This window comes from Zingiber officinale, chromosome 7B (genome assembly GCF_018446385.1).
Source record: "Zingiber officinale cultivar Zhangliang chromosome 7B, Zo_v1.1, whole genome shotgun sequence".
NCBI classification, from domain to species: domain Eukaryota; kingdom Viridiplantae; phylum Streptophyta; class Magnoliopsida; order Zingiberales; family Zingiberaceae; genus Zingiber; species Zingiber officinale.
This window is the reverse complement of record NC_055999.1, coordinates 116030714-116058627: the sequence shown is the minus strand read 5'-3', so window position 1 is coordinate 116058627 and position 27914 is coordinate 116030714. Positions and strand designations below refer to the sequence as shown.

Below are 27914 nucleotides of genomic sequence, written 5' to 3'. Positions count from 1 at the left end.
GTCAGAATTAATTATGATCCTGAGAAGATAAAGTCTTTTCTAGTCACCTGTTTTTGTTGATTAGTTTTTTTTCAAACAAATAATTTGTTACATAAATTCATTATTTGCTGCTGTTTTTGATCTTGGGGAAACTATTCATTGTCCATTGCTCGAACATCACAATTGAATAAACTTGCAATTCCATGCATAAAACAAATGTTGGCGAAGAACATTTAAGGACGCTCAAAAGGCGCATCCTTCGTTGGATAAGTGACCGGAGCAGACCGCGGTACATTGGAATAACAGACAACAGACACAGTCGTGGGATACAAAATAAGGGGTTTAATAAACCACTTATTCTAATTCAAGCCTGATAAGTGTTTTATAGTATCACCTATAACTGAATTTATTTCGAATTTAGACAGATTCTTTGGAATGCAAAGTGAGGGAGAAAAATTGCAATGGCCAGCTTCGGCAGGCACTCTTGGGCTGTTTTATGGCTTCTAACTACCGTCACACTGTTAATAATATAGTCGCCGTGTGTTGGCAATGGTTCGGTGGTGGAGTATGGCTCCAATTGCGATGAACCAAGAGACTGATTTGCAAAGCAACTAGCTCGATATTTTGTGTCTTCATACTGTTGATTTGGATTTGTGTTTTTGTTTCTTTGATTCTTGAGAGGCCAGCGACGTCCCCAATCCAACTGGCGCTTGATCCTTGCTGACCGAACCATTTGAATTGGGAGATCTCGTGGAACTGTCTTGAATGGGGCCACCATTGGCTGCCTCCTTGGGTTCATTTGGTTGTGCTTGGCTTGCTTCAGCTTCATTTGATTGCGGTTGGACAGTAGCAGGGGTATCGGTAGCAGTGCTTGAATTTATGATGTTCACAAGTTGCGACAATGAGGGTAATGGTTGCATAGGAGCCGCGCTCGGGCGTACGAGGATGCCTCTGGCTGCAGCTCTCTTGCGTGCTTCTGCAACAGCTCGAGCGGCTCTCTCATCAACTCCTCTTCCACGAGGAAGTGCCTCACCAATCACAGCTGCATTTAGAGATTTGTTTACCAAATTGCTGGAATTCCCAGATTTAGCTGCAGCTTGGAATGCTTGTACCAGCTCAGGATTTGCCTGATCAAATTAAATCACAACCATAAAAGATTATTCTAAGCTTGTAAACCAATGAGATGATTCAATCAAAAGAGGAAGCACAAGTAGACTGCATAACGAATATTAACTATCAAAACAATATTACTACAAGTTCATGAGTAACAGAACACTTTAGAAAAAAAATCATGAACACAAAGAATGGAACCCAACAACTAAACAGGAAAAGAATCACCATCAGCATCATAAAACAAGAAGAAAAAACTGTTGGATCTAGAAAAGCAAACTGCTTAAAGGATTTAAATTTGGGACGATACAGCTACAATTTCATGAGCAATGGTAAAGGTCTAAAAAATCCATGAACTTAAAAATTCATGAGCTATAAACAACTAATGAGCAGCAGAAGAATCACCTTCGGTATCCTAACTTTGTTCAAATTGTTTTTTTTATAATTAATTTACGGATATTAAGTTGTATAGATGACATTGTAAACAAATAATAATAATAATATCTAGAACTCCTAAATTTCATCAAATAATGAAATGTAAATGCTTGAAGAAAACAATAAGGAAAATGCCATTCTATAGGAAAGGTCAAGATGATGACTGGACGGCAGACATAAATACTGCTGCATCTATTCAAAGTTAGCATACAACAGTGAAGAAAAAGGACTAACCATGTTTAATAAACCCAACTTGTTGAAATAGAAACTAGTAAAAACATTTTCCGTAAGGTTACATGACTTATTAAAGTCTAATCAATATATGAATAAGAAAGATACCTTCAAAACATCAATAGCCTTTAAGGCAGAAGCTGGATCCACAGCTTGTCCCTTTTGCTTTTGTGCATTCACCTGGTTCAAGAAAAGGCAAAGCAAATGTCAATCCAAAAGAAAGTCAAGAACTGAACATAAATGGAACGGAACCATATATTTTGAGAAGCATAAGATGTTGTCAAGAAATGGACTACTTGTAAAATTTCTTATTTGTTGGAATAATACATTAAAAAGGTACAGAGGGTACCTAGAATTCTATTAGGACCATTTTTTCTTTTAACATCTCAACAAATATAAATTAGCAATATAATCTAATTAGATTTACCATAATATCAAACTTAGTAATGTCAAACAATTAACCCTTTACATGATATACTTTTCATAATACATTGAATCACTACGTTGCATAATTCATGCCAGATTTACCTTTCCATTGCCACCTCACACTTTTAGTTGAAGCATGAACTGGGTACACCAATAAATATAGTTTATGTATGTTAATCATTTTTATCAAATAAATATTTTCTAACATGACTGCATATGCTCCAGCCGTGTAACGCACATTTGCTATGCAGTGGGTAATTCCATACTCCTGTATACAATTTTTGAAACAAGAATACTTACCAATAATATGTAGATTATAACATGATATTCATCTTCACCGCCTCCTTGGACATGTAGTAAGGATATGCACTTGCCCACGGGGCTATGGTGCAGCGGTAAGGGTGGTCAGTTGTCTCCCAAGCAACCACGGTTTGATTCCTAGATACAGCGTATTTGCAGGAATTTTTCCTCTAAATGAGACTTGCTACTAAGCTGGTGGAAAACTTTCGTGGGGTCAAGCCGGTCACCACAAGCTCAACGTTACCCAGCCTAGTTAATCATTTTTTTTTAGTAAGGATATGCACTTTACACAATATAGCAAAAATATGGACGCTCTCTCGAGCTGTGATTTCAAAGTCTCATTCTCTTTCCAGGGTCAAAAAGTGGAAAGGAAGGCCTCATGGTCATCACCTACGGGTACACAGCAGTGGCATCTAAGGAAATGAAGGAGTGCAGTGGTTAGATAAAGGATAAGGTGGAGAGCAAGAAATGAAAGGGAGACGTGAGGGGAAATGAAGAGACATTCGAAGCAACTTTTTCCAACCAAAGATCACATAGGTTATTGCGGGCAAGATGAGACGTGAGGAACATGAGGTTAAGCAAGGGAGATTGGGGAGGTGGAGGAGGGAGATGGAAGCTTAAGACCATAATAGTTGCAAACCCTGGCCAGCAGAAACTTCCACATTCATTCTGAAATCGAAAAATGTCCCCTTCTGAAAGTGAAAATGCAGTGGACGTGCAGAGCACAATGAAAATCAAAGAAATGATGGCTTTTAAATTTATGTATATAATTAATCTGTCAGGCATGGAAACTTATACATCATCACAATTGTTGATTTAAAACGACATGAATAAGAAAATCTACCAGACAGTAGATAACCTAGTAAACTTTGTTTTCATACTGTCATGTAAACTGAAAACACTTGATGCAAGTTGAGCATAAAAGATTATAATTTAACAAAAAGTAAATGGAATAAGACTAAGAGTCATAATATGTCATTCTACATTAAAACACTGACAAGAAAACACCTCTATTAGAAGGCAAATTAAGTCATAGTAAATTGCTAGATCGGGTCTGAATCTGCGCGACTTCTCATGAACAAAAAAAAAAAGATTATATGCTCTGATTGCAATTTTTTCACAACTAATAGTAGCATATTTTGACAAATTGAAGTAGCCAATAATAGTAATGTTACAAAGGAAATTTGAAATTACCTGCTGCTCACGTAATTTAAATGTCTTTATCCAATTTTCTGAATCCCGTGTCCTGGGATCTTCCTCTCCGAGTTGCTTAACAAGTATATCATGAGTTTTGCTTTCATGCTGCAAGGGTAGGATCAGTTAGTGGCAAACACTCAGTATAGCTCCAAATACTAGAGTGTGTGCTTCCAAAAATACATGCCTGAATAGAAAGTTTGTAGGCACCCATACAGTTAAATGCAATTGCAAGAGCATGATAACAGACTGCGGTTTGAATATGATCAGGGCCGAGAAGCCGTTCATTCTTTTTCAATGCTTCTTGCAAATACCGTAGTGCAGATTTCATGTTCCCAATATCCTGGTACATCATAGCAACATTTATGAATGTTGCTGCAACATCAGGGTGATCAGACCCCGATGATAAACTTAGTATTCGCAGCGTTCGGGACATATGACGCAAGGCGAGTTCTGTCTGGTTAAGTCCATGATAAAAGAGTGCCATGTTGCCATAGCTGAAATCAAGAGCGAATTAGCAAATCTTTATTAGGCTCAAAACTGTAGGAGAATGTAAAACAGAAAAAGAAGAAGAAAGGGCAAGCCACTACCTATGGGCAGTATCAGGGTGATCTAGACCAAGGCATCGCTCATTTATAATCAGTTCCTTGTGCTGTTGGACGATTGCACCTGCCATATCGCCAGCATGATATAAAACCATTGCCAAATACCTGGGAGAAAAGAAAAGTCAATATCAAGAATAGCATGGTACACAAATTAATAGGGGCATAGGTGATCAAGACAAATATTTTCAAAATTTCAAGATGAATTAGCAATTGACTAAAAGAAATTATTTACAGAGATTCTATAATTCTGAGGAAGAACTAAATTTTTCATCCTTAAAGAACCATAAAGTTTAAAGGTTTAATTACTCTTACATATTCAGTGTTCCTTTAAATTAGTCAAATATATTGGTTACGCAACATTATAGCAATATGGAAGGATTAAGATTTATACCGACAGCAGCTAGCGACATCTCGGTGCAAAGGGCCAGTCACCTGTAATAGATAAGGTGCAGAAACTTCAAAATAAAACATTTACAGGACTCGGCAAGAAAAAAAAATAGGGCCTACTTGTTGAAGTATAGAGAAGGCTTCTGAAAAAAGCGTATAAGCCTCATTGAGGAGTCCCTGAAACAAAAGGGGTAGATAATATTGCCATCAATACATCCTAAACAAGAGAAAATATTATAAGGAATTACCATTGTGTGTTATGACAAACCCAACAAAAAAAAGTTTTTGGCATGTTACCTCAGCTAACTTTGCTTTCCCAGATTCCATTAGATCCTTTGCTTCTGAACATGATGGAACAGAATGCTTTACCACTGTTTGGAGATTCAAAATATCTGAGGCTTGAAAGGGTGATGGAGCATCAAAATCACACCTTCTTGCAGCAATTGTGATCCCTACCTGTTATAGAAACCAATAATTATAAGATTATGATATAATAGTCTGGCAACAGTCAACAAATCATATGCAGATATTGTGTTTAAAACAATAAAGAGAAGCTTTAAATAATTTTATCTGGTAATCATTACAATCAAAAAGTAACGGAATTAGACAAAATTCTTTGTGGGAGAAAGTGATGTTTAAAACACAAAAATACAAATCTACGAGAGAAAAAATGACTGTAGAATAGCAACTACAAGGAGTTTTGGTTTAATAATTCATAATTTTCAGAGAGGAGAGGCAAGAAAAGAGTATATGGTTTGTTCAAGAAAGAAAAAATAAATACTACTGAAAAGAATATAAACAAAATCAATCAATGAGAGGAGGAAAGATGTGTAACCTTTTGGCACAGATTACGAATAACTGCAATCTTTTTCACTCGAATCCTTGCATCTTCTGGTAATTCAAACTTCAAAAACAAGTAACATTATTAGGTGGGTAATCTTTATGCCTGAAGAGAGATTGTAAATTAAGTTACCTGATATTTAAATTGTGCAAACTCTTTAATTTGAGACCATAGTCCTTCAGAAGTTAAAAGTGCATGTGCCAGTTGGTTTTTCCTAGAAAAATCTCCATGGTTCCACCTCATTTGTCCCTTCATATACTTGTGCTTCGAGTGATGATCCAGTCCCTACCAGGGTTCGTAAGAATCCAATGAAATTAAACCATTAGGTAAACATGCTATCATCAAAAAGCAGTTTTCAGAATCTTAAGGCATAATCAAATAAATTATAGCAGCTGTCTGAAGGGTTAGTTTTTCAAACGATCATTTGAAAGATCACCTCACTACTTTACTTTTGCTACTTCCATCTTTTTCTTCACCCCTATTTCAATTCCTAGGGGTAACTCATTATAAAATTACCACTCTAACAAGAATCAAAAGTTCACAACAGACTAATGGCTGAGACATTGAATAACCTTGTTTTTCTTACATGGAATATCAGCTCAACTCACAAACATATAGCTCATGTCTCTATCCAACGAGTTTCAATAACAAAGGAAATCCATTTTCGATCATTTGGTTACAACAATAACACCACTTTTTTGTTAAAGCAAGAGAAGGAAAATGTGATAAGGAAAATCTTCATACTTTCTTTTGGACTTTCAATTGCACATTGTCCAAATTCCCCTTTGAGCCAACAGGTAAAACATTCCCAATGAAACAATTAAAGAAATGAGAAATAGCCAGCCCAAGATCATGATCTTCAGATTCCCTTAGTAAATCCTGCCATAGAAGTGAAAAAATAACTAGCCCATCAGTTAAATGAATAAAGTAGCAAATTTTAATTGTGGAACACAAAAGAAGAATTAGCATCAAAAAATTAGTCGAGATGAACTATTTTTTGCCTGAACTCAAAGTATTATAAAGAAAACATACATCAGCAAAAAACAGAAAGGATAACATATTGGATTCTATATTAAGAGCAAGATTCACACAGGCATACCAATGCATAAAAAATAAATGGGAGATCAGTTAAAATAAATAACAGGTAAACAACATCTACTATCTCTAGTGGAACTCAAACTTGATAACAAAAACATAAAAGATCTCTTTAGAGGCAAAAAAAAATACTAGATAACAGATCCACGGGCTACAGCCACTGTTCTATTATTTTTTTCAAATAAGATATTGATTAACAATTACCACCAAAACCATCACAAGGTCTGAGTAGGGGTATTCCTGGTTTGAAGTATAGAACTAGGAACAAGATGAAAAAAGGTTCTGGTGTTTCTCCACTTCCCAGATGAAATTTCAAAAAATATGATATTATTTAGGTTTTGGTAAGAAATCAAAACAAAAAGGAGATATTAACTTCTCACAAACTCACACTAGAAATTTTAGATTATACTCCTAGCTCATAATAAATACATATTCATCAAGAAAACACTTCCTCCTCAGAGAAAGAAAAGTAGTCAACATAGTGTTAAAAAATACCTTTAGAAAGTGCTTTGTGGACCTAACGATAATCTCAAGAGAGCATATATCCAATAGATGTGGCAAATGCTTAACCATATTAGCAACCTGATGATCATACATATACCAATATTTAGTACACAGATTGCAATGAACAACAGATTTAGATAACTAAGCATACTTTTCCAAGGTAACGTATATTAATTCCATGAGCATGGAGTGTGTCGGCTAATGTTTGACCATCCATTGGTGAGACATCAAGCGAGCAAAGATCTTCAACAAACTTTGGAAGAACTATATCAACAAGATAAGTACTAGCTTTCCTGACCAATGCTTCATCTGCAACAATTTCCTAATAGTAGCAGACGAAATCATAATGTCAAAACCATATACCACAGGAAAAATAGTAATGTGCAACACAATTACCTCTTGGTTGCCTGCCAGTTTAAATTCAGTAAACACGTTTGGATTCAGAAGTATTTCATCAGGTGAAATACTATGACTAACAGGTGCAAGGGTACATTCCTCCTCTTTTAAGTGATCTCCCGTGCCAACCTACACAAGTATCCTTTTCAATCTAAGTGAAATGGCTAATTCTCATTGTCTTCACATTTTGTCAATAAAAACAATTTTCTGCACCGATAGTTTCCTTCCTATGTTATCCCAAGTCTCAAGTAGAAACAAATGCCCATATATCTGATTATTTCTAAAAAATATTCAAACAGAAAAGACCAAATAAATATTTTAACATCTCATATAAACTGAACTGTGATATCAGTACGAATTGTATCTGGGTGATCTGGTGCTTCTGCAGCTTGTGCTGTATTTCCAGAACTAGAGCTTGACCTCTCTGCAGCTTCAACCTGTACCAGTTAATAATGATAAACTTGAGACTCTTAATTCATCACATTATGCATTTGTTTTTTCAAAGAATACTTTACCTGACAAAATGATGCAACAAGTTCAGGCCTCAAGACACAAAAACGATACTCGGGGCCAATGTAATTTGCATCACGAGGAGTGACTCTCATTAAATCCAAAAGATAGCGCCTAACAAAATATACAAAAAAAAAAAACACTAAACAGAAATGTAAAATAAAAAAACAATGAACCAGGTAATATATTTTGCAACAATATACTTTCTTAAGTATTCAAAACACAGAAATACATAAGCTTTTCATAAATGGAAACTATAGAATTATCAAGACCAATCATATTGTTCCATATTAGAATTTAAATTTCCAACCAGATCATAATCATATTGTTCCATATTAGAATTTAAATTTCCAACCAGATCATATGGTTTCAGCAACATGCCAACACTTTATCATTCCAAGCTAGAGTTTGAATGTCTGACCGAAATAGTATAGTTTGATACCTAGACACCCCGACACTCAACACTGTTCAGTACACTTCAAAGAGTATTCAGATCAACTCAAATAAGTTTTAGTCTTATAATTCTCTTTTTCAACTTCGTTTACCCTAAATTAGATAGTTTGGCTCCAAATGTAATCATATAAAAATTAAAAAGTCGAATGAATTAAAATTTAGAAAAACAAGTTACAAACAATTATCAAACATCTCAACTACTAATGATTATATCTTATTAAAATAACTATCATGAACCAGATGAGAGAGCCTTGTTTTCTTAACATCCTAGTGAGATTAATTCAATAATTTTTTAAACCCGGATCATATAATGCTCTCAGGATATATGGTTTAGAAATTGATTTCTCTGCAGATATTTAAATATATCTTGGTCAATAACTATGAGTTGGCCGCCATAATTAGAACTAGAATAGCTATGAATCAAGAAATGAATATATCTCAATTTTTTCAACTTTGACATTATTCCTCTTTATTCTTATTGGTGCTCCATTTCATGCTTTCCATTTATATTTCCATAAACCAGCAAACAAAATTGAAGGATGAGTCACTAATCAGTTGAGACAAGATTTTCCTCAGTTGATACTATAAAAACTGTGTCGGCATGGATAGCACAATAACATTTCACCGTGCTGACACAGTATGAACATTGGTTAAGCACCAAATCAATATGCTCCAATTTTGCTAACTGATTTCAATTGACACTACTATAACTTCCACTAGCTTGTTTATCTTCACATATAAGCCTACGTATTCTTAAGTCGAATGAATTAAGATTTAGAATAAGTTAGAAAAATGTAGTTACCATCTTGACTAATGATTAATTTGACTAACACCAAAATGAAATAAGGGTCATGCATTAAATGGAAACATTAGTTCTTGTAGAATTCTAATGAGGTCAACTCTACATTTTTTGAAGACTTAGATTAAAAAAATGCTTTGAGGATATCTCATATTGGAACTAGTTTCTCCATTTGCCTACAATATATCTTGATTAGCCACTAGAAGTTGGAATTATACTAGCATAATTAAAACTAGAAGTGTAATGCATATAGGAAATGGAAACATGTCCATTTCTCTGACTTTAATGCCCCTCCTCTTTGTTGCTATTCATATTCTAGTTGGTGTTTCCCTCTTTCCTTTCCCTCTTCTCTTTCTTGCTTAGATATCTTCACCTATAATTGGTAGGCAAAATCAATAAACAAGTCATGGAAAGAAAATCTTCTTCTCTCAACTGATTCAAAACAGTATCAACTGAGACCATTTCTCTGACTTTAATGTCCCTCCTCTTTGTTGCTATTGGTATTCTAGTTGGTGCTTCCCTCTTTCCTTTCCCTCTCCTCTTTCTTCCTTAGATATCTTCATTAGGCAAAATCAATAAATGAGTCACGGGAAGAAAATCTTCTTCTCTCAACTGATTCAAAGCAGTATCAACTGAGACCAATTTTATCTCAGTCGGTACCATCGAAGATATGTCAGAATGACAACATATTTATATCTACCCATGCCAACACCTTATCAACATTGCCGGTAGCCATAACAACATTTTGACCATGTCAATCAATACCAATTGAAAGTTAAAACCATGAAAATTACCACATGCTAGAAGCATGAAATAGAAGCAAATAAAAAAAAAGGCAACATGGTGCACGAAGCTCCCGCTATGCATGTCCCGGGGAAGGATCCATTGTACACAGCCTTACCCTGCTTTTTGCAAGAGGCTGTTTCCAGGATTCGAACCCATGACCTTTTGGTCACAAAGCAACAACTCACTGTTGCGCCAAGGCTCCCTTTCTTAAAATAGAAGCAAATGCATTCTTAAAATTCATGGGTCATAAGTCATGCAAACATAAAGCTTCCTAGACCAAGCAATTCAAATATTTTGGTAAACTAGCAAAGAGCCACTCTAATACCGAATCAATCTCCAACACTCTCTCAAAAAACTAAGACACCAAGCAAGCCCATTTGTGACAGCTAAATATATAATGGATATCTTGATAATAAAGAGTACCATCTTATCCTATCTTAGTGAAATTTTTGCATGACTCAAAAAGAATTGTGGTTAGAAGCTGACATAAAGCACAAGAAAGGCAAACTATTTAGGATTGTGCATGTAAATCCCATTTTAACAGTAGGATAAGATCCATCTAGCAGATTTAAAAAAAAAAAAAAAAAAGGAACTCGAGGCTTGTTGATGTATTTGTAGAGCCAATGCGCTTTAAAAAAAATGAGAGACCCAAAGTATTCACATACTATGAGGTCTTCATGCTATTTTACAGCCAAGGACAACTCATGAGAAATTGTGCACATTATGCATCTACAGTGTCAATCAAATATATGCACATTTGTTTTCAACACAAAAGGTACACTTCCTATTTATCTTTATATAATAATGAACCTAAAACTAGTTTCCTAATTAACAATGGTTGTAATAGAAACAATCAAAATAACTCCTAATTATAAGAGAAAAAGCTAGTAACAAGGAAATGCAGCACTATGAATCAGTAATTAACACTGCAAGAATAATGACAACTTCCCACACATCCATTTCCCAACATGATGCTTGTCTTACCTGTCATCACTACCTACGATACCCTTGCATTCAACTGGAGCGGCTAATTTGATGGCATTTCCAGATCCATCTAAAACAGAGTGTTCTTTCAAGTGGAGGCGCTTGGCTGCCTCAACAACCTACAAGAAACCAAAATACAGAATATGGTAGGCTGATGATGTGAAAATGGAAATATTAATTCATGCTTGTTTAAATAATGTTTACTAGTGTGATCCTAGGAGGAACATGTATTTTTCTTTGACTAGTGAATTGATTGTGTTGTCAAACTAACATCACTATGCTAGTGTCACTCTTGAATTCCTTATGCAGTCAAACCAACATCACTATGCCTGTCATTACCTCATGGTCAAACTTGGAAATCCAATTTAACACATGCATGAGCAGACAAACATCTCGATAAAGTGGCCTTAGAAGTATGGACTTGTTTTAGGTTATGTGCACAAATTTCAAAGAAGAATTGTTTCCAATATCATAAGGGATTCACCTTGGCATGAAATGAGTCATTCCAGGATATCTTCTTTCCATTATCAACAGAACCATATACCAGGGAATTTGATTTGTCACCTTGAAGAATACCAGGAATGATGCTCTGGAATCAGAGAAACGATTAAAATTTACTATGCTATAATTATAAAAGAGACAATCTAAGAAGTCTAGATAAAGAGTTAAAACAAAACAACAAATAGCAATACAACTAAAAGCGAAAGAAATAAAAAAGACATAATAATTGAGGAACCAGAATGGTAACCAAAAGTGCAGTCGATTAATTTACTGAAAACATTGGCAAAAAAGAATCTAAATGTTTATTGTAGAATTGACTAATTCTATGTGAGGAAAAGTATAAATAGCAATATACCAAGACTTACCTATGAACCTAAGCTGACAGTAAATCATGAAAAAAGTAAACGAACCATATGATGAACTCCCATCACCCAAGATATTCCAGGACATCCAACATTATGTGGCAGTGCAGTGTCTTTCCAGGTACCAATTATCTTTGACTTTTGTTTCTTACTTTCCTTTTTGCTTGATTTTTTCATGTACAGTGGGCAAAATGGTTGTGTTAAGGAATGTAAAATTCAATGAGCGGACAACTTAAAAAAAAAAAAGAGCCACCGAAACTTCACCTATGAATTAAGAAAACTGGTTAAAGTGTAACACCCAAAAAAAATTACAAGTCATTTTTCTTGACATAATTTAGCAACGGCGCAAAATAACCAATAACAACAACCAAGTCTTATCCCGTTAAGTAGGATGGCTATATAGATCCTTTTACACCATTAGACTCTATCCCCTGCTATATTATCATCTATACTTAAATAAATTTTATTTTATTTTATTGTTGCTAACCAAGTCTTTTTTAACTTTCTCTCCCACAATTGATGTGTATTTGTCATAGTTTTCCATGCTTAACTGGAGCATTTATTGGTCGTCTAAGTCCAAATTCATACGATCTTAAACGTGTCTCTCGTAGTTTTCCCTCAATAGATGCAACTCTGACTCTCTCTAATACTCTCATTTCTTATTTCATCTCTCTTCGTATGTCCACACATCCACCTTAACATCCTCATCTCTGCAACTCTCATTTTCTGCTCATGTGCTTGAGCCATAGATGAACATTCAGCGTCATATAACATAGCAGGTCTAACCGTCGTTTTATATAACTTCCCTTTAAAATTTAGAGGTACTTTACGATCACAAAAAACACCTAATGCTCTCCTTCATTTCAGTCATCGCGCTTGTATTCTATCTAAGACATCTCTCTCAATCCCTCCATCATTTTGTGATCCTAAATATTTATAGGTCTCCATTCTAGACAACTCATCATCTTCTATCTTAATGCTTATCTCATTACGTCTAATATTGCTAAACTTAAATTCCATATATTCTGTTTTTACTCTACCAAGTCTAAAACTTTTCACTTCTAATGTTTCTCTCAAAGAATCTAGTTTAACATTCACTCCTTCACGTGTCTCATCTACCAAAATAATATATGCAAACAACATACATCAAGGTACTGTGTAATGAATGTATTAGTGAGTTCGTCTATAATTAGTATAAAACGATAGACTTAGAGTTGATCTTGATGTAATCCTATCTTTATTGGAAATGTTTCAATTAATCTGCCTAAAGTCTTCACTATGGTCATTATATCCCCGTACATATCCTTAATCAGTTCAAGATATGTTACGCTAACACCTATTTTTTAAAATTTTCTATATAATTTCTCTTGAGACTTTATCATATGTTTTTTCTAAGTCAATGAATATTATGTGATCTTGTTTTTGCTCCCTATACTTTTCAATTAGTTGCCTTAGAAGGTGTATAGCTTCTATTGTCGACCTTCCAATTATGAACCAAAATTGATTTTCGGACACCGTGGTTTCTTTAATCTTTTTTCTATTATTCTTTCCTAAAATTTCATAATATGACTCATCAGTTCAAAACCCCTATAGTTTGTACAATTTTGTACGTCTCCCTCGTTCTTATATAAGGGAACTAGAGTACTTATCCAATCAGGTTTTTTTTTTTATTTTCAATATCATGTTAAATAATTTTGTAACTCATTCAATATTTTGTTCCCCTAGGCACTTTCATACCTCTGTCAGAATATCAGATCCAACGGTTTTTCCATTGTACATCACATTTAAAGTTGTTCTACTTCTGAAGTTTGAATTCTACGATAAATATTTAAATTTCTATACTCATTTGACCGACTTAAATTACTTAAGCTAAATTAATCACCTAAACCTTCATTAAAAAGTTGATAAAAATACATTTTCCATCACTCTTTTATTTCTCCATCGTTTACTATTGTATTAATCTTTAATATATTTTATTTAGATAAGAACTCTTATCTTCCTTTCTCTCCCATTAGCTATGCTATAAATGTCTTTGTGCCCTTCTTTTGTATCCAATTTCAATGATGCAAAATAACCAAAAGCCAAAAAAAAATCACCAGCAATGAATTGGGAAATCCGTATTTTCCAAAAGAAAATGGAATTCAATGAGAATCTGTTTTGCAGAAAGGAAGAACCGAATAAAAAATGTGATATAAAGCATACAAGAAAACATCTAATAGAACCATGCAAAGAGAAGATAGCTGATGAGAAGATGTTATACTCTACCTGTGCTACCACTCGATAGCCTCTGTAATCAACAATAGCCATTGCAAGATTATGAAGTCCAGAAACATCTGCTTCTTGGTAGGCTTTTGTTCCTTTAAGATCGTTATTTGCAGAAGCATGTGTGGCCTGCTCACTATCACTGATCTGTGCCTCAGCAGATGCATCAGTTGAAATATCTGAAGCACCTGGGTTTTGTTCCACATCTGAGCTCTTGGACGTGACCAAATTGCAGTTTGTAGTAGCCCCAACCAACTTATTATCAGAGGTCCTCGTCAAAGAATTACATGAAGTTTGATTGGTGGAGTTCTCAGCAACAGTTTGAGAGTTAAACTTAAGAATCTCTTGACTTTTGGTAACATGTCCAAGGTCAGAATCCACAGCGAAACTAAAGAAAATGTTGTTATGCACATACCTACAAAATAGAACAAGTTCAGTAAAATCCATATAAAAACTTTAAGAGGAAAGCTTCATATGAATATACATGACACAATATCCTTTGTGAAGTAATCTCAAACTAGATCATAATAGACAATGATAGAAGCACCAGGAAAGAAGATCAGAGGCCTTATTGAATGAATTCATCCTGAACATAACAATTTGCACTCGTGAATGCATAAATACTACAGTGTGTGTCACGCCTTGAACTTATCAACAACTCATGCAGGTAATGAACCAAAAAGTTGGCTGTGACAGTTATTTTTAGAGTTACCTGCAGCCTAACAAAGTATGATATAAGGTTAAAAATCCCCAACCGAGCCAGAGTTTTCAGATATTGTTTTGGTGCTAACATTTCCATATATGGTGCTGGTGGCAAATTGAAAGTGATGAAGAAAAAGAAGATAAAGACAATTATATCCTTAAGTTTGGATTAAATGTTTCATCGGAAATGGCACAGTGTTGACATCATCTTGTATGAACACAAACTAAAAAAATACAACATTATCTAAATTCATCTGGAAAGTGATGAAGAAAAAGAAGATAAGACAATTATATACTTAAGTTTGGATTTAACGTTCATCTGAAATGGCACAGTATGGACATCATCTTGTAAGAACACAAACTAAAAAAATACAACATTATCTCAATTCATCATCTTGACCCATAGCATGCCAAGGAATGTTAAGTCTTAACATGACATGATATTTATAAAACATGGTTAACGCAATGAAGACATTGTCTTTGTGGACTAGTATCAAGTTTCAATAATTCATCGGAATGATATGTTTCAACCATATCATTCGGCGAGCGACAAGATTTCAAACAACGATATGATGTATTATAGATTGCACACAGAAGATAGTGAAAGCAAGACCCTTAAGGAATATAGCAATTTGCACTCACAAATGCATAAATACAACAACGGTAGATCACACATTTAACATATCAATTCATGCAGATTATGAACCAAAAAATTGGCTGAAGCAATTGTTTTTATAGTTACTTGGGCCTAATGAAGTATTCACACAGAAAATAGGGAAAGCACTCTGAAAGAATATAAATTTTTAATAGTAGCTTTACTTGCAAAACACATGTTCAGCACTGAAATGGTGACACCACTGACCCCATCACATCTTTCATAATATATCCCAATTAGCAAAATAAATCAGAATCTAGTGTCCCTACGTATATAACAAAACTGGTTAAAATGCTGCTCACTGGTGTTCCCAGTATGACATAACCACGAGCATCAGAACATGACAGAAACCAATAATTCTGAGTCAGTACACCTCTCAATAACGGATAACCCACTGCAGCATCTGTCTGTCTTAACCAGTAAACCAGTATTGGACCAGTAGACAAAACCTTGCTACCGAATAATTGACAAAAGTATGAACTATGAAACATATTTACATCAAAAAAACAAGTAGCGTCTATTGGTTATATGTGAGAAATATAGCTTCATTATTGGTACACCCAAAAACATTTCCAGCTAATCAATTTCAATGCCGTTGAATGAAGAATACTTTTCAAAAATTTACCCATAAGTCAAGACAGACAAAAAATTCACAATGCAGTCAATGCAAATACAAGAGAAAATTCAAAGTTGAAGCTCTGTAATGCATAACTCAATCAATTGATTAACAATTGCTAATTAAAAATACTGAATTGGAGCAGCAATTAACATTTCACAATTACTTTTTATTTGCAATATTTTACTATACAACTTCATTTTATTAAAATCTAACTAACAAAAATAAATTTGAAATGGGCAATAAATAGCTTTTGCTTAGGACAAGCTGGCATTCCCACCTACAAAATTGCATGCAATCAATCTTGAAGGTCATAAATAAATTGATGAAACTAACTAGTAAAATAGAAAAGCCACAATGAATTAGAAGAAAAATGTACTAAAAGTATGCAGGCATATTTGTTGGGCTCCAATGGATGTTTGAGCACACCATCCTCTTGTATATATGTAAATGAGAGATATTTTCATGGACCGACTTACATATGGAAACACTCAGGATCTGTTGGGTTAATAGGCGGAATACATCTGTTGATGACTCCCATTGCACCTTTAACTGCTGCATCAACAAAATCACAAGTTACCTTATAAAGCGCTCTTCCCCGCAGAATCCTGAGAGAAAACCATAGCCTTCAGATCAGAAAATTATACTAGCCCATTCAAAGAACTTGTTGGAGGAGGATCAAAACCAGAAGGTTCAGGACAGGAAATATAGAAAAATATGCACACAAAAAAATAGTCAAACCTAAATAACAAAACCTGTGGAACAAATAATTTGACTAAGCGAACAAACCTTTCTTGCAGTGTTTTATGAGGAAACTCCCGACATGACTGCAACTCTTCATTCCAATCTCTCTGCATACCAATAAGTTCACTCCCAAATGAAAGGGTAAGAGCCTCCTCTGCTCTTGCTGGGTCTCTTTTATGCTCTGCAGAAGATGATGACAGTTCAGCAAGAAGAACCATGGAGCAAAACTTTATTGTCCCAACAGAACAATGAACTTACACTTTATGAAGCCCAATACAAACTATGAAGATATAATAGAAAAATCTAGAAAAATAGTAACATGATAGAAAAATCTAGAAAAACAAAGTAAACCCAATCTTGGAGGGATTGAGGCCTTGGTATGCAGAATTTGTAGGTGGCTGCAATGGTGCTGTAGATGTCCAACAGTGGCTCAGATGAGCAGTAACTGTCATTGTTGGGAGTAGTCAAGGAGGGCAAGGCAATAACAAGCTTGGTCAGTGATCATTCCTGCGAGATTTACCTGAGTGGAGATCTTAGATAGAACCAACAAGGGTTCAGCAAGTGGGTCTGGGCAGTGAATTCTCAAACATAGGAGATAAGGAGGTCCAATGGGCTGGTGGAAGTCTGCCGGAGGGGATGATGATGAAGATCATGTGGATTTGGAGCACTAATGGTTCAATGCTTTTACAAAAAAGATTAGACTTATAAATTGCATTCTAGCTATAAAAGCTGACTAAAAACATAAACACAATCCTATATTAATAATTTCAAATACTACTACCCACCCCCCACCCCTTTTAGAGTTGTAGCATAACGATGAGTATTTCCAAATATTTAAAAAATATTCAAGGAAAATATGGTCATATCATCAAGCTACAAAGGATAAGAAAACACAAAATTAGTGAGACTAATTAAAAAATTAAGCCCTATTGTCTATTATTTGCAATTGCATATCTAAATAACGTAAACAATATCAATTTTGAAATCTTCAAGATGTTTAGATCATTTATGAAAAATAGGGTGAAATTTGCTACATCATAAGTTGCTAGAAGATTGTGACAATTTATATTATGAAAATTTAATTTCACAACCTTACTGAAGCAAACTATACAGGGTAAATATCTTCTTTTTACTAAAATAATTGAGAGTGGTTTTAGAAGAATAAAATTTATTTAAATATAAATGATGACATAGTAGGGGATAAGCGTCTAATGACGTAAAATAATCCATATAACTGACCCCACTTAGTGGAATAAGACTTGATTGTTGTTGTAGTAGTTGAGAGTGGTTTTAGATTCAAGAAATTGTCAAAAAGAATGTATATAATCATACAAAAAGTAGTAAAATGTTGAGATTGTAGTGAACCCATATTGTATGTATCTACAAGTAGACATGATATGGTATCAATTCATGCTGGGAGCAAGATTGGTACATAAACCAAGACTTAAAAGTTAAAACCAAACATTTGATTGCTAAGACAATTATAATCCAATGATGAATTACAAATGCACTGACATGCAGATACACAAGATTTACTGGATTAGCTGAAACTGTTAAAACAAAAATAAGAACATTGTGGAGTGCCCTTTGCAGTAGGATATCTTTAACACAGTTTCCCATATGCTAAGATGACTAGAATTCAAGAACCCAATAACTAAGATAAATTTGAGACAGGCAATGTGAAAATCATTTCATAGTTCAGATTTCCATTGAACCAATATGAGGCGTAATAGGATTCACAGGCAAGTTCAATTGATAAGAAAATGCAAATAAGACCAAAATATTTTTGTCTCACTCAAAAATCAAGACACATAATGGAATTAAAAAATTGTGCTTAATATCTTGTGCATTCCAGACGATTGGAAACAATTCATAAATCTCCAAATAAGTAACTACTGTAGATTCAAAACAAGCTAAGTTATAGATATATTTAGAATATCAGGAAAGAGACCTAAGAAATTAAAATCAAATAAGAAGCTATGTTACTATTGCTCATTACTAGTACCTGGAATAGGAAAGGATCCTAGCCATGTATTTGGGGGCAAAAGTGATTGAACACCTTCAAAAGGATGAGCAGATGCTTTCTGGTCCAAAATTTCACGAAGACCTATAACATTATTGTTTAAATCATAATCAATAATGATGCCAAAATATGATATTGTAGACCTATAACATTATAGATTACCTTTCTTGAACTTGGAACTGATCTTTTGCAGCAAACCAACTAAAGTGCTTGCCTCATAAGCAGGTTTAGATGGTTTGGGGTCCAAAATATTTGTGCTAGAATTCACATAGAAACTTCTAGTGGTTCCTGTGATACAATATTTGTTTCCTTCTAGTGACACTACATCCATATAGATCAGATCTCCAACTAATCTACAAAAGGTAGGAACTAGTTATGTAGGTTTCAAAGAACACTACAAACCAGTAGTATTTGATAAATCCAAACCCCTTGCCATTACATGTGGTTCATCAGTTTTTTAGAAAAGGTTATAAACTATAAAAGACATCCAAAAGCCACGTCTTTTTCATCCATCATTTTTAGTTCCTTTCTGACACATAGTATAGATAAGACAAAAGATTCCAGAAACAAGTAGGTTAGTGCAACAACGATGATTGACAAGAAAATGACCGGTGAGAAGGAATTCAAATAAAAAACCCAGGATTTGTCATGCTATTGATTTTTGAAAAGAAATTAAAGCTGGCATACAAAATCAAGCTGTGGAGCTCCAAAACAATCATATATGATCTATGTTGTTAAGAAGATACGGCAATTTACCTCCTGTAACATGGAGGTGGATTAAAAGTAGAAAACACTATGCTCTCGACACATTTGATCTCCTTAGAAGGCACTGAAAAGACCAAATCAGAAAGAGCATCATTGTTATCCTCCATAAATCCCAATCCATCCTGCTCTGCAGATTCCATTTTTGCAGCATCTGTGTAACAGAATATTCTTAATCAGAATGCACAAGAAATAATGAAAGATGAAACATAGACATGTTATGGCAAATATAGAAGGTAAATTGTATCAAAACCACTAAGGATGTTTGGTTAAATAACTTCAACTAACAATGACATTTATATGGTCATTGTGCATAAAAGTATAATCACGTAGAGATACCTGCAGTTTTTTGTTGAGTGCTTTCATGCTGCAAAGCCAGATGTGTTGACAGAGAGGTTTGAAAACTAGAAAGAGAGAGCAATTCTCTGGCCCGGCCCACATGAGATCTAATGGATCTATCATCATATAATGCTGCAAAAAATACATGGATTTTCCCACTTGCATTAGTTACATCTCAGATGCAAAGCAGAGACGAGTGATCGAATTAAGTTTGCATACCAGCAACCATCTCTATGGAGCAACCGCCAGAAGTAATGTCTGCAACTTCAGAAATTTCATTGTAATCTTCTAAATAATGAGATGTCCCATCTCTAGTATGCAGAATCAAATCATAGCAAGTAAAGAAACAAGTTTCAGGAGCATCAAGAAGAAATTGTCTGACATCCATCACAGAATCACCAGGGCTTAGCTGAAATCCAATACCAAAACTGACATGTGAAGTGCTGAATAACAAAGAAATGAGTAGGTTCTGTATGCTTAAAGTCAGGCATATCAATAAGTTGAGTAATATCGACGCAAACAGCATGAATTATCAAAAGCATGAGCTCAGCCTGGCTCATTTTGTTGCAGAGATAAACACAAGTCTAGAAGCATTACAAGGAAAAAGGAATCGAACTTTAAATGCTAAAATTTGTATTTAGCAGGTTCAGTATTCATGTTCTTCAAATTAGTGTTGGATTGAGTTGTACATTTCATGATCAATCACACACTCAGATTTAACATTCAATGTATTTCTTCCGAGTCCCTTGCATGGTATCTAAGTAAGCTAGTCCACCACATAAGGTCCTTTGAGTAATCAATAAGTGTTGATGGGTAAAAGGAGTTGAAAGAGAATATATCTATCATCGCAGAATCTAAATAGCTTGTACTGTTAGCTATATGACCTTGCATAAGTAAATGACAAGATAAATTATGCATAACTAACTCCAAATAGTTGGGCTGCAGCTTCCTATTAGATCATTTGATAATAATGGATAATAGAAGCCCATATCCACTTTTCATGTGATTGACAAATTTCTTTAGTTGAATTGCTCAGAAACCTGTCATTGCTAGGCTATATACCTTTCGAGTTCTTGAGATTCTGCAATGCAGAGTTTAGGGATTAAAATACTGTGCAAAACCGGTCGAAACGGATGAACCATCTCATTCCGTCCACCGATCAGCACTGGAATCACCACCACCGGCGGCGTCGGCACGACCCCGGTACCAGGCCCTACGGTAGCAAAGAGGCGTCGCGCGACCCCACAACCGCTGCGGAGGTCACACGACCTCACGGCCACCGCGAAGAGGTCACACGACCACCGCATATGCAGCGGAGGAGTCGCGCGACCCCACGACAACTGCAAAGGGGGCACGCAACCCCCGTGTCCGCCACAGAGGGGTCACACAACCCCCACGCCCGCATTAGAGGGGTCGTGCAACCCCCATGGTCGCGCCGGAGGAGTCACGCAACCCCCACGGCCGCACCGGAGTCACACGAACCCCACAACAGCGTAGTCATACGATTTTCTCAGCAAGTATGGTGGGTGAGTTTTTTTTAATTAAAACTTAGATAAATTATTTTAATTAACTCCTAGTTATGATAGGGATAATATAAAGAGGCTTTATTAAACTCAAATAAAATTATCTAATTAATTTATTTTAATTCTAAAAAATATAATAAATTTTTTATTTATTTATTTATCTATTTTCATATTTATTTCTAGATTATTTTTATATTGTAAATATTTACGTTAAATATTTTATTTTTAATTAATATATTATATATTTAAAAATTACTGAAACTATATCGGTATAGCGTGATACGATACGGAAATTGTATCGTTCCGGTCCAAGACCGAAACCTTAGCACGGGTTGAGATTTTAAACCATGCCAGAGTTGCTTTAGGAAACATGAACCCATTTATATCCCCAATTTGGAGTTGATGTAAGCAACCAAAAAGAGAACTTTACAACAACTTCTAATTTTATAATGTGTCAATTCCGTAGAACTGATAGAAGACAGTTGCCAACATAACATCTTCCTAGTCATGACAACAATAGATCCTCCAAAAATTCTTTAGCATAAACTATGCATTCCACTCTGAAAGAAGCTGTCAAATTTAACTGTACTCATTACATCACATAAAATACAGAGGATGCTGGTGCATCTCTAGTATCTACAAGTGAACTACATTGTCCTGGGCAAATTATACACAGTAAGCCAACAGTCACATAAGAAAGAAGAGAATTAGGATAGAGCATTGAGAGATTCCTCTAATAATTATTTGTATTTGCAAAGGTATCACTAGGCAAGAGAAGTATTGTTTGACAAACTAACCTGTAACTCCAGTTTTTCACCTGAAAGTGCTTTGACCTGGACAGGATAGAGATGAATATCGCCTGCTTAACGGAACAGGTGAAGCAAATGAAATATTAGTGGTTTGCTTGCAAATTGCTATTACAAACTTAAACAACACTATATTCAAAACAATCACAATCCATGAAACATGCAATAGAATCCTTCCTGCCCAGAATTTGTCACAGTTTGTGCACATGGATCAAAAAGAATATTCAAGCTTTCCATATAGTCATTCATGTGGATGATACAATCCTATATGTTAGTTTGGGAAGAGAAACTTCAATGAGATATAGAAAAGTTTTAGGAATGTAATGCAGCCACTGAAATTAAGGTGCATGATTGAAGTGTCACACTTGTCAGAGAGATTGTTCTATAATTTACCCTCAATAATCTTACAGGGTTCAAAGAAATCCACATCCTTCAAGAAGCCTATGAGGAAAGGTAAGAACCTATGAGGAAAGCATTACTAAAGTGAAAGATAATCTGAACATATCCAAAGGATCCTATGGATCTTCGTCAATATTCACAAAATAAGCCTACCATATTCAAACGAGAGGACTTCAGTTTCAAATTTATCAGGAAGAAGGAGCCTCTAAGGCTACAAAAGCTCAAAGATATCTCAATTCTTCACAGCATGTTCAGAAAAAGGAAACAGTGAATCTCACTTCTAATGAAAAGAATACCGTTGAACCCCACAGAAACAATATGATAAGATTATGTCATAACTATTTGAAGTCAACTATGTGTGCCATATCCCTCTGCTAAGTTGTATGCAATTTCATGGGTAACATAGCCTCAGGGCACTAAAAGGACGAAGAAGTTCCAGTCCTGATGTAACTTTTGAGAACATTAACAATTCCTTAATGAACTCAGAAATTTGAGTCAATGTTGCAAAAAAATGCCAATGCCCTCATGAATTTAGTCATGCAACAAAGATAGGAATCATCATGGTCATCATGGATCTAACATTCATGCTAACATAAATGCTTGCTAAAAACATTGAGTAATGGCATTTTGGTAATTTTCTACACAAAAAAAAAACAATAACATAGGATAAGTTATATGAGGATATAGTAGGGGATCAAGTCCAATGGCATTAGAAGATACATATAGCCAACCACACTTGGTGAGATAAAGGCTTGATTATTGTTGTTGTAATTGAAGCGTGATCTCTTAGGCTCACTTTAAGATTTCTGTTATCTAAGGGTGAGCATATACTGACTGATACTTGTTACCCTATTAAAACTGAAACCAAAATAACCAATTCCTGAATTTCAGTGTAGAAACCTACCCAATAAGTATAGTTCTGGAATGGTCTATAGGGTAGTTACTGCTACATTGTAAGAACTTACTGGATTTAAGTGGTGGGCCTTATGTTCTGAACATATTTATATATTACTAATAAATCAAGAAAATGATAAGCTTAAATAATCGTTCAAGCATGTTTTACAAACTGCAGTTCTATTTGAAGATTTGGGTTCATGTTCTACATGGCTATGTTGTAATATTAGACACTGAAACCAAAGTTTAAAGTTACCAAGTTCAATGTTTAGGACCATTACCAACCCAATCATGCTAGAACTTTAGAACCACCCATCGAAGCTGGTTCCAAGCACTGAAATAGAGAATCACTATATAAATAATGGTTTTACTTACTTCTTTTTGGGATCTACTTTACAATTATATGTGAAACGGAAAAAATGTTTGTAGAATATTCTAGGTAGTACAAGCCCCGGTTTTTATTTGATGGTTCCAGTTCAAATTTTTAGGTGGTTTTATTGTAAGTAGTAGGAGCTGAAACTCAAATCTAAAATTACCAAGATCCAAAGTTAGGACCACAACCAACCCAATCATTATATCATTTTAGAAACTAATCATCAAGGCCGGCTCCAACTTCCAAGCACTGAATTAGAGAATCACCGTATAAATAGTGGCTTTTCCTATACTTTTGGGTTGTAATTTCCAATTGTATATAAAAAAGGGAAAAAAAAAAGATATTTCCTAAAAAATCATTTTCCATAATAAAAAATAGCATATGAAAAGCTACATCCTTTTCAGTCAATTCAAAAAAATAATAATAATAATAGCTCAACAGGGAAGGTACACTTACAGAAATTGATTGTCGAAAGTAGGACATTGAAGAATGTTTGCAAAGAGAGTCTCATGACAGATCCAAGAAATTAATAATATCTGTAAACTATTGCAATAACTATGCATATAACCTGTGAGTTAAACCACGCTATCTAAGAAACATGTTCATTGAGAATATATAATCTCTTCATGAAGTGTTTGCAATTTGAGAATAAGACGTCAATGGATTCTTCTTAGTCAGCTTCCTATGTTAATGTATGTGAGATTCCATGAAGTGCAACATGAAGTTACCCACAATTATTATTATTGATCTTAGTTAGTCCAGTCAAAGCTTTATTTTAGCAATGGCCAATACCCACCAGAAAAGGTCAGACAAAGCGCAAAACTAGTTGCATAAACAGCGTACCAGATTGTGTTAAGTATGTCACCTTAGTTGTGGTCGTGAATGACAGAACAAAAAGCAGGAAACAAAACAGCATATGAGAAGCTAACACTATACCTTCAGCCTGTTTGGCTGTTGCTACTGTCTGACTATTTGTGCTTTCCCCATTGCCTCCACTCTCGGGTACTGCAATAGATTTACTAACTAACTCTTCTAGCACGTGTTCATCATCATGAGAAGCTCTCACCGAATCAGAAACATTGTTCGAGGGTGTCAAGGACTCATTTGGTTTTAGTTGTGTTTCTGATGCCTTGACAGAATTAGAATTCAGTGCTCGGCCCTTGTTCTTACCCCTGTTGGACTTTCCAGCCATCTGCCCATCCAACAAAAGAATGTGATTTATTTCAGTACAAGAAAGAGGAGACCAGTATTTTAAGAGCGAATGTGATGTTCAACCAATTCAAAGCGCTGCTAAACATATGTAGTAAAAATACGGGAGTTGAAAAGGCAGGCCACAGAAGAAAAATCAAAATGAAAAAGTTATGAATTCATACGAACACACCACAACCAAAGCCTTTGTCCTCTAATTCTCGCATGAAAATTGAGGATAGCAAGAAAAAAAAATATCTCGAACGAATAAAATAAAGACAGCGAATTCTTTCATCAGTATATTTCAGCGTTCTGAAAGAAACAACGAACACCACTTAGTGAGCAATCGCTCGAGAAGGAAAACAGAAGATAGTACATCAATCAGCAAAAAAAAAACGATACTGCTATACAGATTCTGCATCAAATATAGCAGAAACCAAAGACGCTCTTCCTCGACACAATTTTCTAGCAAAATTCATCGAAAACCGAAGGCAATAGTCAAACTTGATCAAAGTTACAAATCCACTGATCTCCCTACTAATCAGGCAACAGGGTCTCCAAATGCGAACCACCAAACCATCGTAACAAATCAAAGACTCCTACTGCACCAAGCAAGTAACACGGACAGAAAGGAACCGGAGCAGCAGAGAATCACCGGTGAGATACGGAGAACCGGAGAGGCGAAGATCACGGCGACGGGAAGAGAGAAGAGGGAAGGGTTTTGGGAGGCGGCGGTAGGTCGAGATGATGATTGAAGACCGTCCTCTGGCTTTGAGTGGGGAAGCAGGGGCTACTACGGAATTTAACCTCCGAGACTCTCACGTATAGGAACATATCAACCGCACTTATCAACCCACTAAAGCTACCCTTCCATTTATTGAACAAAATTCCTGGATCCATAGTGGACCCGCGTCGATTCCACATTTCCTCCGATTAAGGTGCGGGTACTGTGGAGTTAAAGTCGTCGAAAAGGTTCCATCACTCATTTTTCTGTCACGGGAAGGGTTTAATTAGCTGCAGCAGTCGGGCTCCACTATACGGGCTGACTCAGACGGATATTTTACTCGGGTGAAAATTGTCTCAGGAGTGAGTAGGTAGGGCCCTCGCCACGTAAGGCCTGAAAGGTTTTACGGGTGATAAAATGTTTGAGAGACAGACGGCCTTGATTAGGGTTTTAGATTAGACCGCTCAATTAGCGTGGCCTTAATTTATTTCATCAGAATTTCATTTATTTAAGCAAATGATTTAGCAAGTTATACTTGTTAATCTTTCTGATCGTTAGTAATTATTAAGATAATTATGATATTATTAACAAAAAACTTGTTAAACACAACAGTGATGTAGTCATAGACAAAAGGACGCCTTGTATGAGAAGAAAAACATAAATTTATTATCCTTTGCGTGAAACGTTAAAAGGGTGCCTTTTATATTAAAAAAATATTAAAATAATATTTTTGTTATATTTTTCATTTTATAAAGTCCAATAAATTATTCTAAAATTTTTAATAGTAAACTTAACTTCCTCATTAGTCGGTGTCAAAAATATATATATTCTCACTTCTAAGGCATATTTACCTAATTATCCTTTTTTTTTTTTAGTAAAAAATCTAAAATAAAATATAATTTCTCCTAATACAAAATCATTTAACTATAATCTAATATATTTTTTTTATCAATTTGGCAACTCCAATGGATTAGGAATCGATTGACAATTGATCAATTTATCAGGAGGGAACAAAAGCTCTCAATAGATATAAAAAGTTCAAAATGAGATTTAATTCTTCTTAAATTTAATATCATTTAATTAAAATCGAATATATTTTTTATCTAATTGAACACGATTCTTTTTCTGTGTGATCAATAAATTAGGTATTCATATCAATCGATTGACTTATATTGAATCAATAAAGTTTAAATCGGTATAAGCTCCCAATCGGTCAGGCAAAAAAAAATCATACTCAATTCAATAAAAAATAAACTCAATTCTAACTAAATGTTACTAAATTTAGGAGAAATTATATCACATTTTAAATTTTTATATCTATACAATTATAAAAATAAGGGCAATTACATGCGTGGTTAGGGAATTAAATAGAGTTGAGGAAAAAAAAATTCACATACAGTGAGTAGGAATAAATTTTTTAACGTAAGAATTGAGGAGGTTGGTGAGTTTGCTATTAGGGAGTTTAAGGAACTTTATAATTTATATAAATTTTATATAACAAATTATTTACTAAATTAGTTAAAATTATTTAAATTTGACATGAATGATTTTAATTTATTATAATAAATATTTAATATTTACTATAATAATATATTTTGTCATCTAAATAATCATTCTAATAATTTTAAGGGTTAATAACTTTAAGCCCCCTGAATTTTATAGCAAGTTGCATTTTGCCCCACTCTATTTAAAATACTACACTCAACCCCCCCCTTTGACATGAAATAAAAAGGGAAAAAATATAAATGACCAAAATAACCCTAACCTAAATCAGACTTCTAAAAGAAAAATAAAAATAAAAAAATCTCATAAAACCATTGAAAGCTTAACCTTAACTCAACTTGATTTATTTATAAATCCAAAATCTTACTTGTTCCTAAAAAAAATATCCTCATAAAATTCATATATGCACTACATAAATGTAACACCCGAAAATTCTCAAATCAATTTTAGAAATATTCTATGATTTTTTCTGAAATTTTAGAATATTTTTATGAAATTTTTAG

General features: G+C 34.6%; 1 protein-coding gene across 1 annotated transcript; it reads right to left on the bottom strand.

Annotated features, from left to right (window-relative positions):
* Positions 1 to 162: 162 nt before the first annotated feature.
* Positions 163 to 25991, bottom strand: LOC122007072 (clustered mitochondria protein-like). The gene is made up of 29 exons (XM_042562835.1): positions 25840 to 25991; positions 24933 to 25188; positions 22322 to 22383; positions 20221 to 20410; positions 20002 to 20133; positions 19657 to 19816; positions 19063 to 19253; positions 18883 to 18984; positions 16923 to 17058; positions 16613 to 16741; positions 14164 to 14575; positions 11520 to 11624; positions 11036 to 11154; positions 8019 to 8127; positions 7845 to 7940; positions 7504 to 7632; positions 7259 to 7429; positions 7099 to 7185; positions 6253 to 6387; positions 5641 to 5793; positions 5503 to 5571; positions 4965 to 5123; positions 4788 to 4844; positions 4672 to 4712; positions 4266 to 4385; positions 3863 to 4172; positions 3676 to 3783; positions 1864 to 1935; positions 163 to 1106 (listed from the first exon to the last, which is right to left on the bottom strand). The coding sequence occupies exons 2-29, from the start codon at positions 25186 to 25188 to the stop codon at positions 612 to 614; spliced, it is 4305 nt and encodes a 1434-aa protein (XP_042418769.1). The 5' UTR covers positions 25840 to 25991; the 3' UTR covers positions 163 to 611.
* Between the last annotated feature and the right edge of the window lie 1923 nt (positions 25992 to 27914).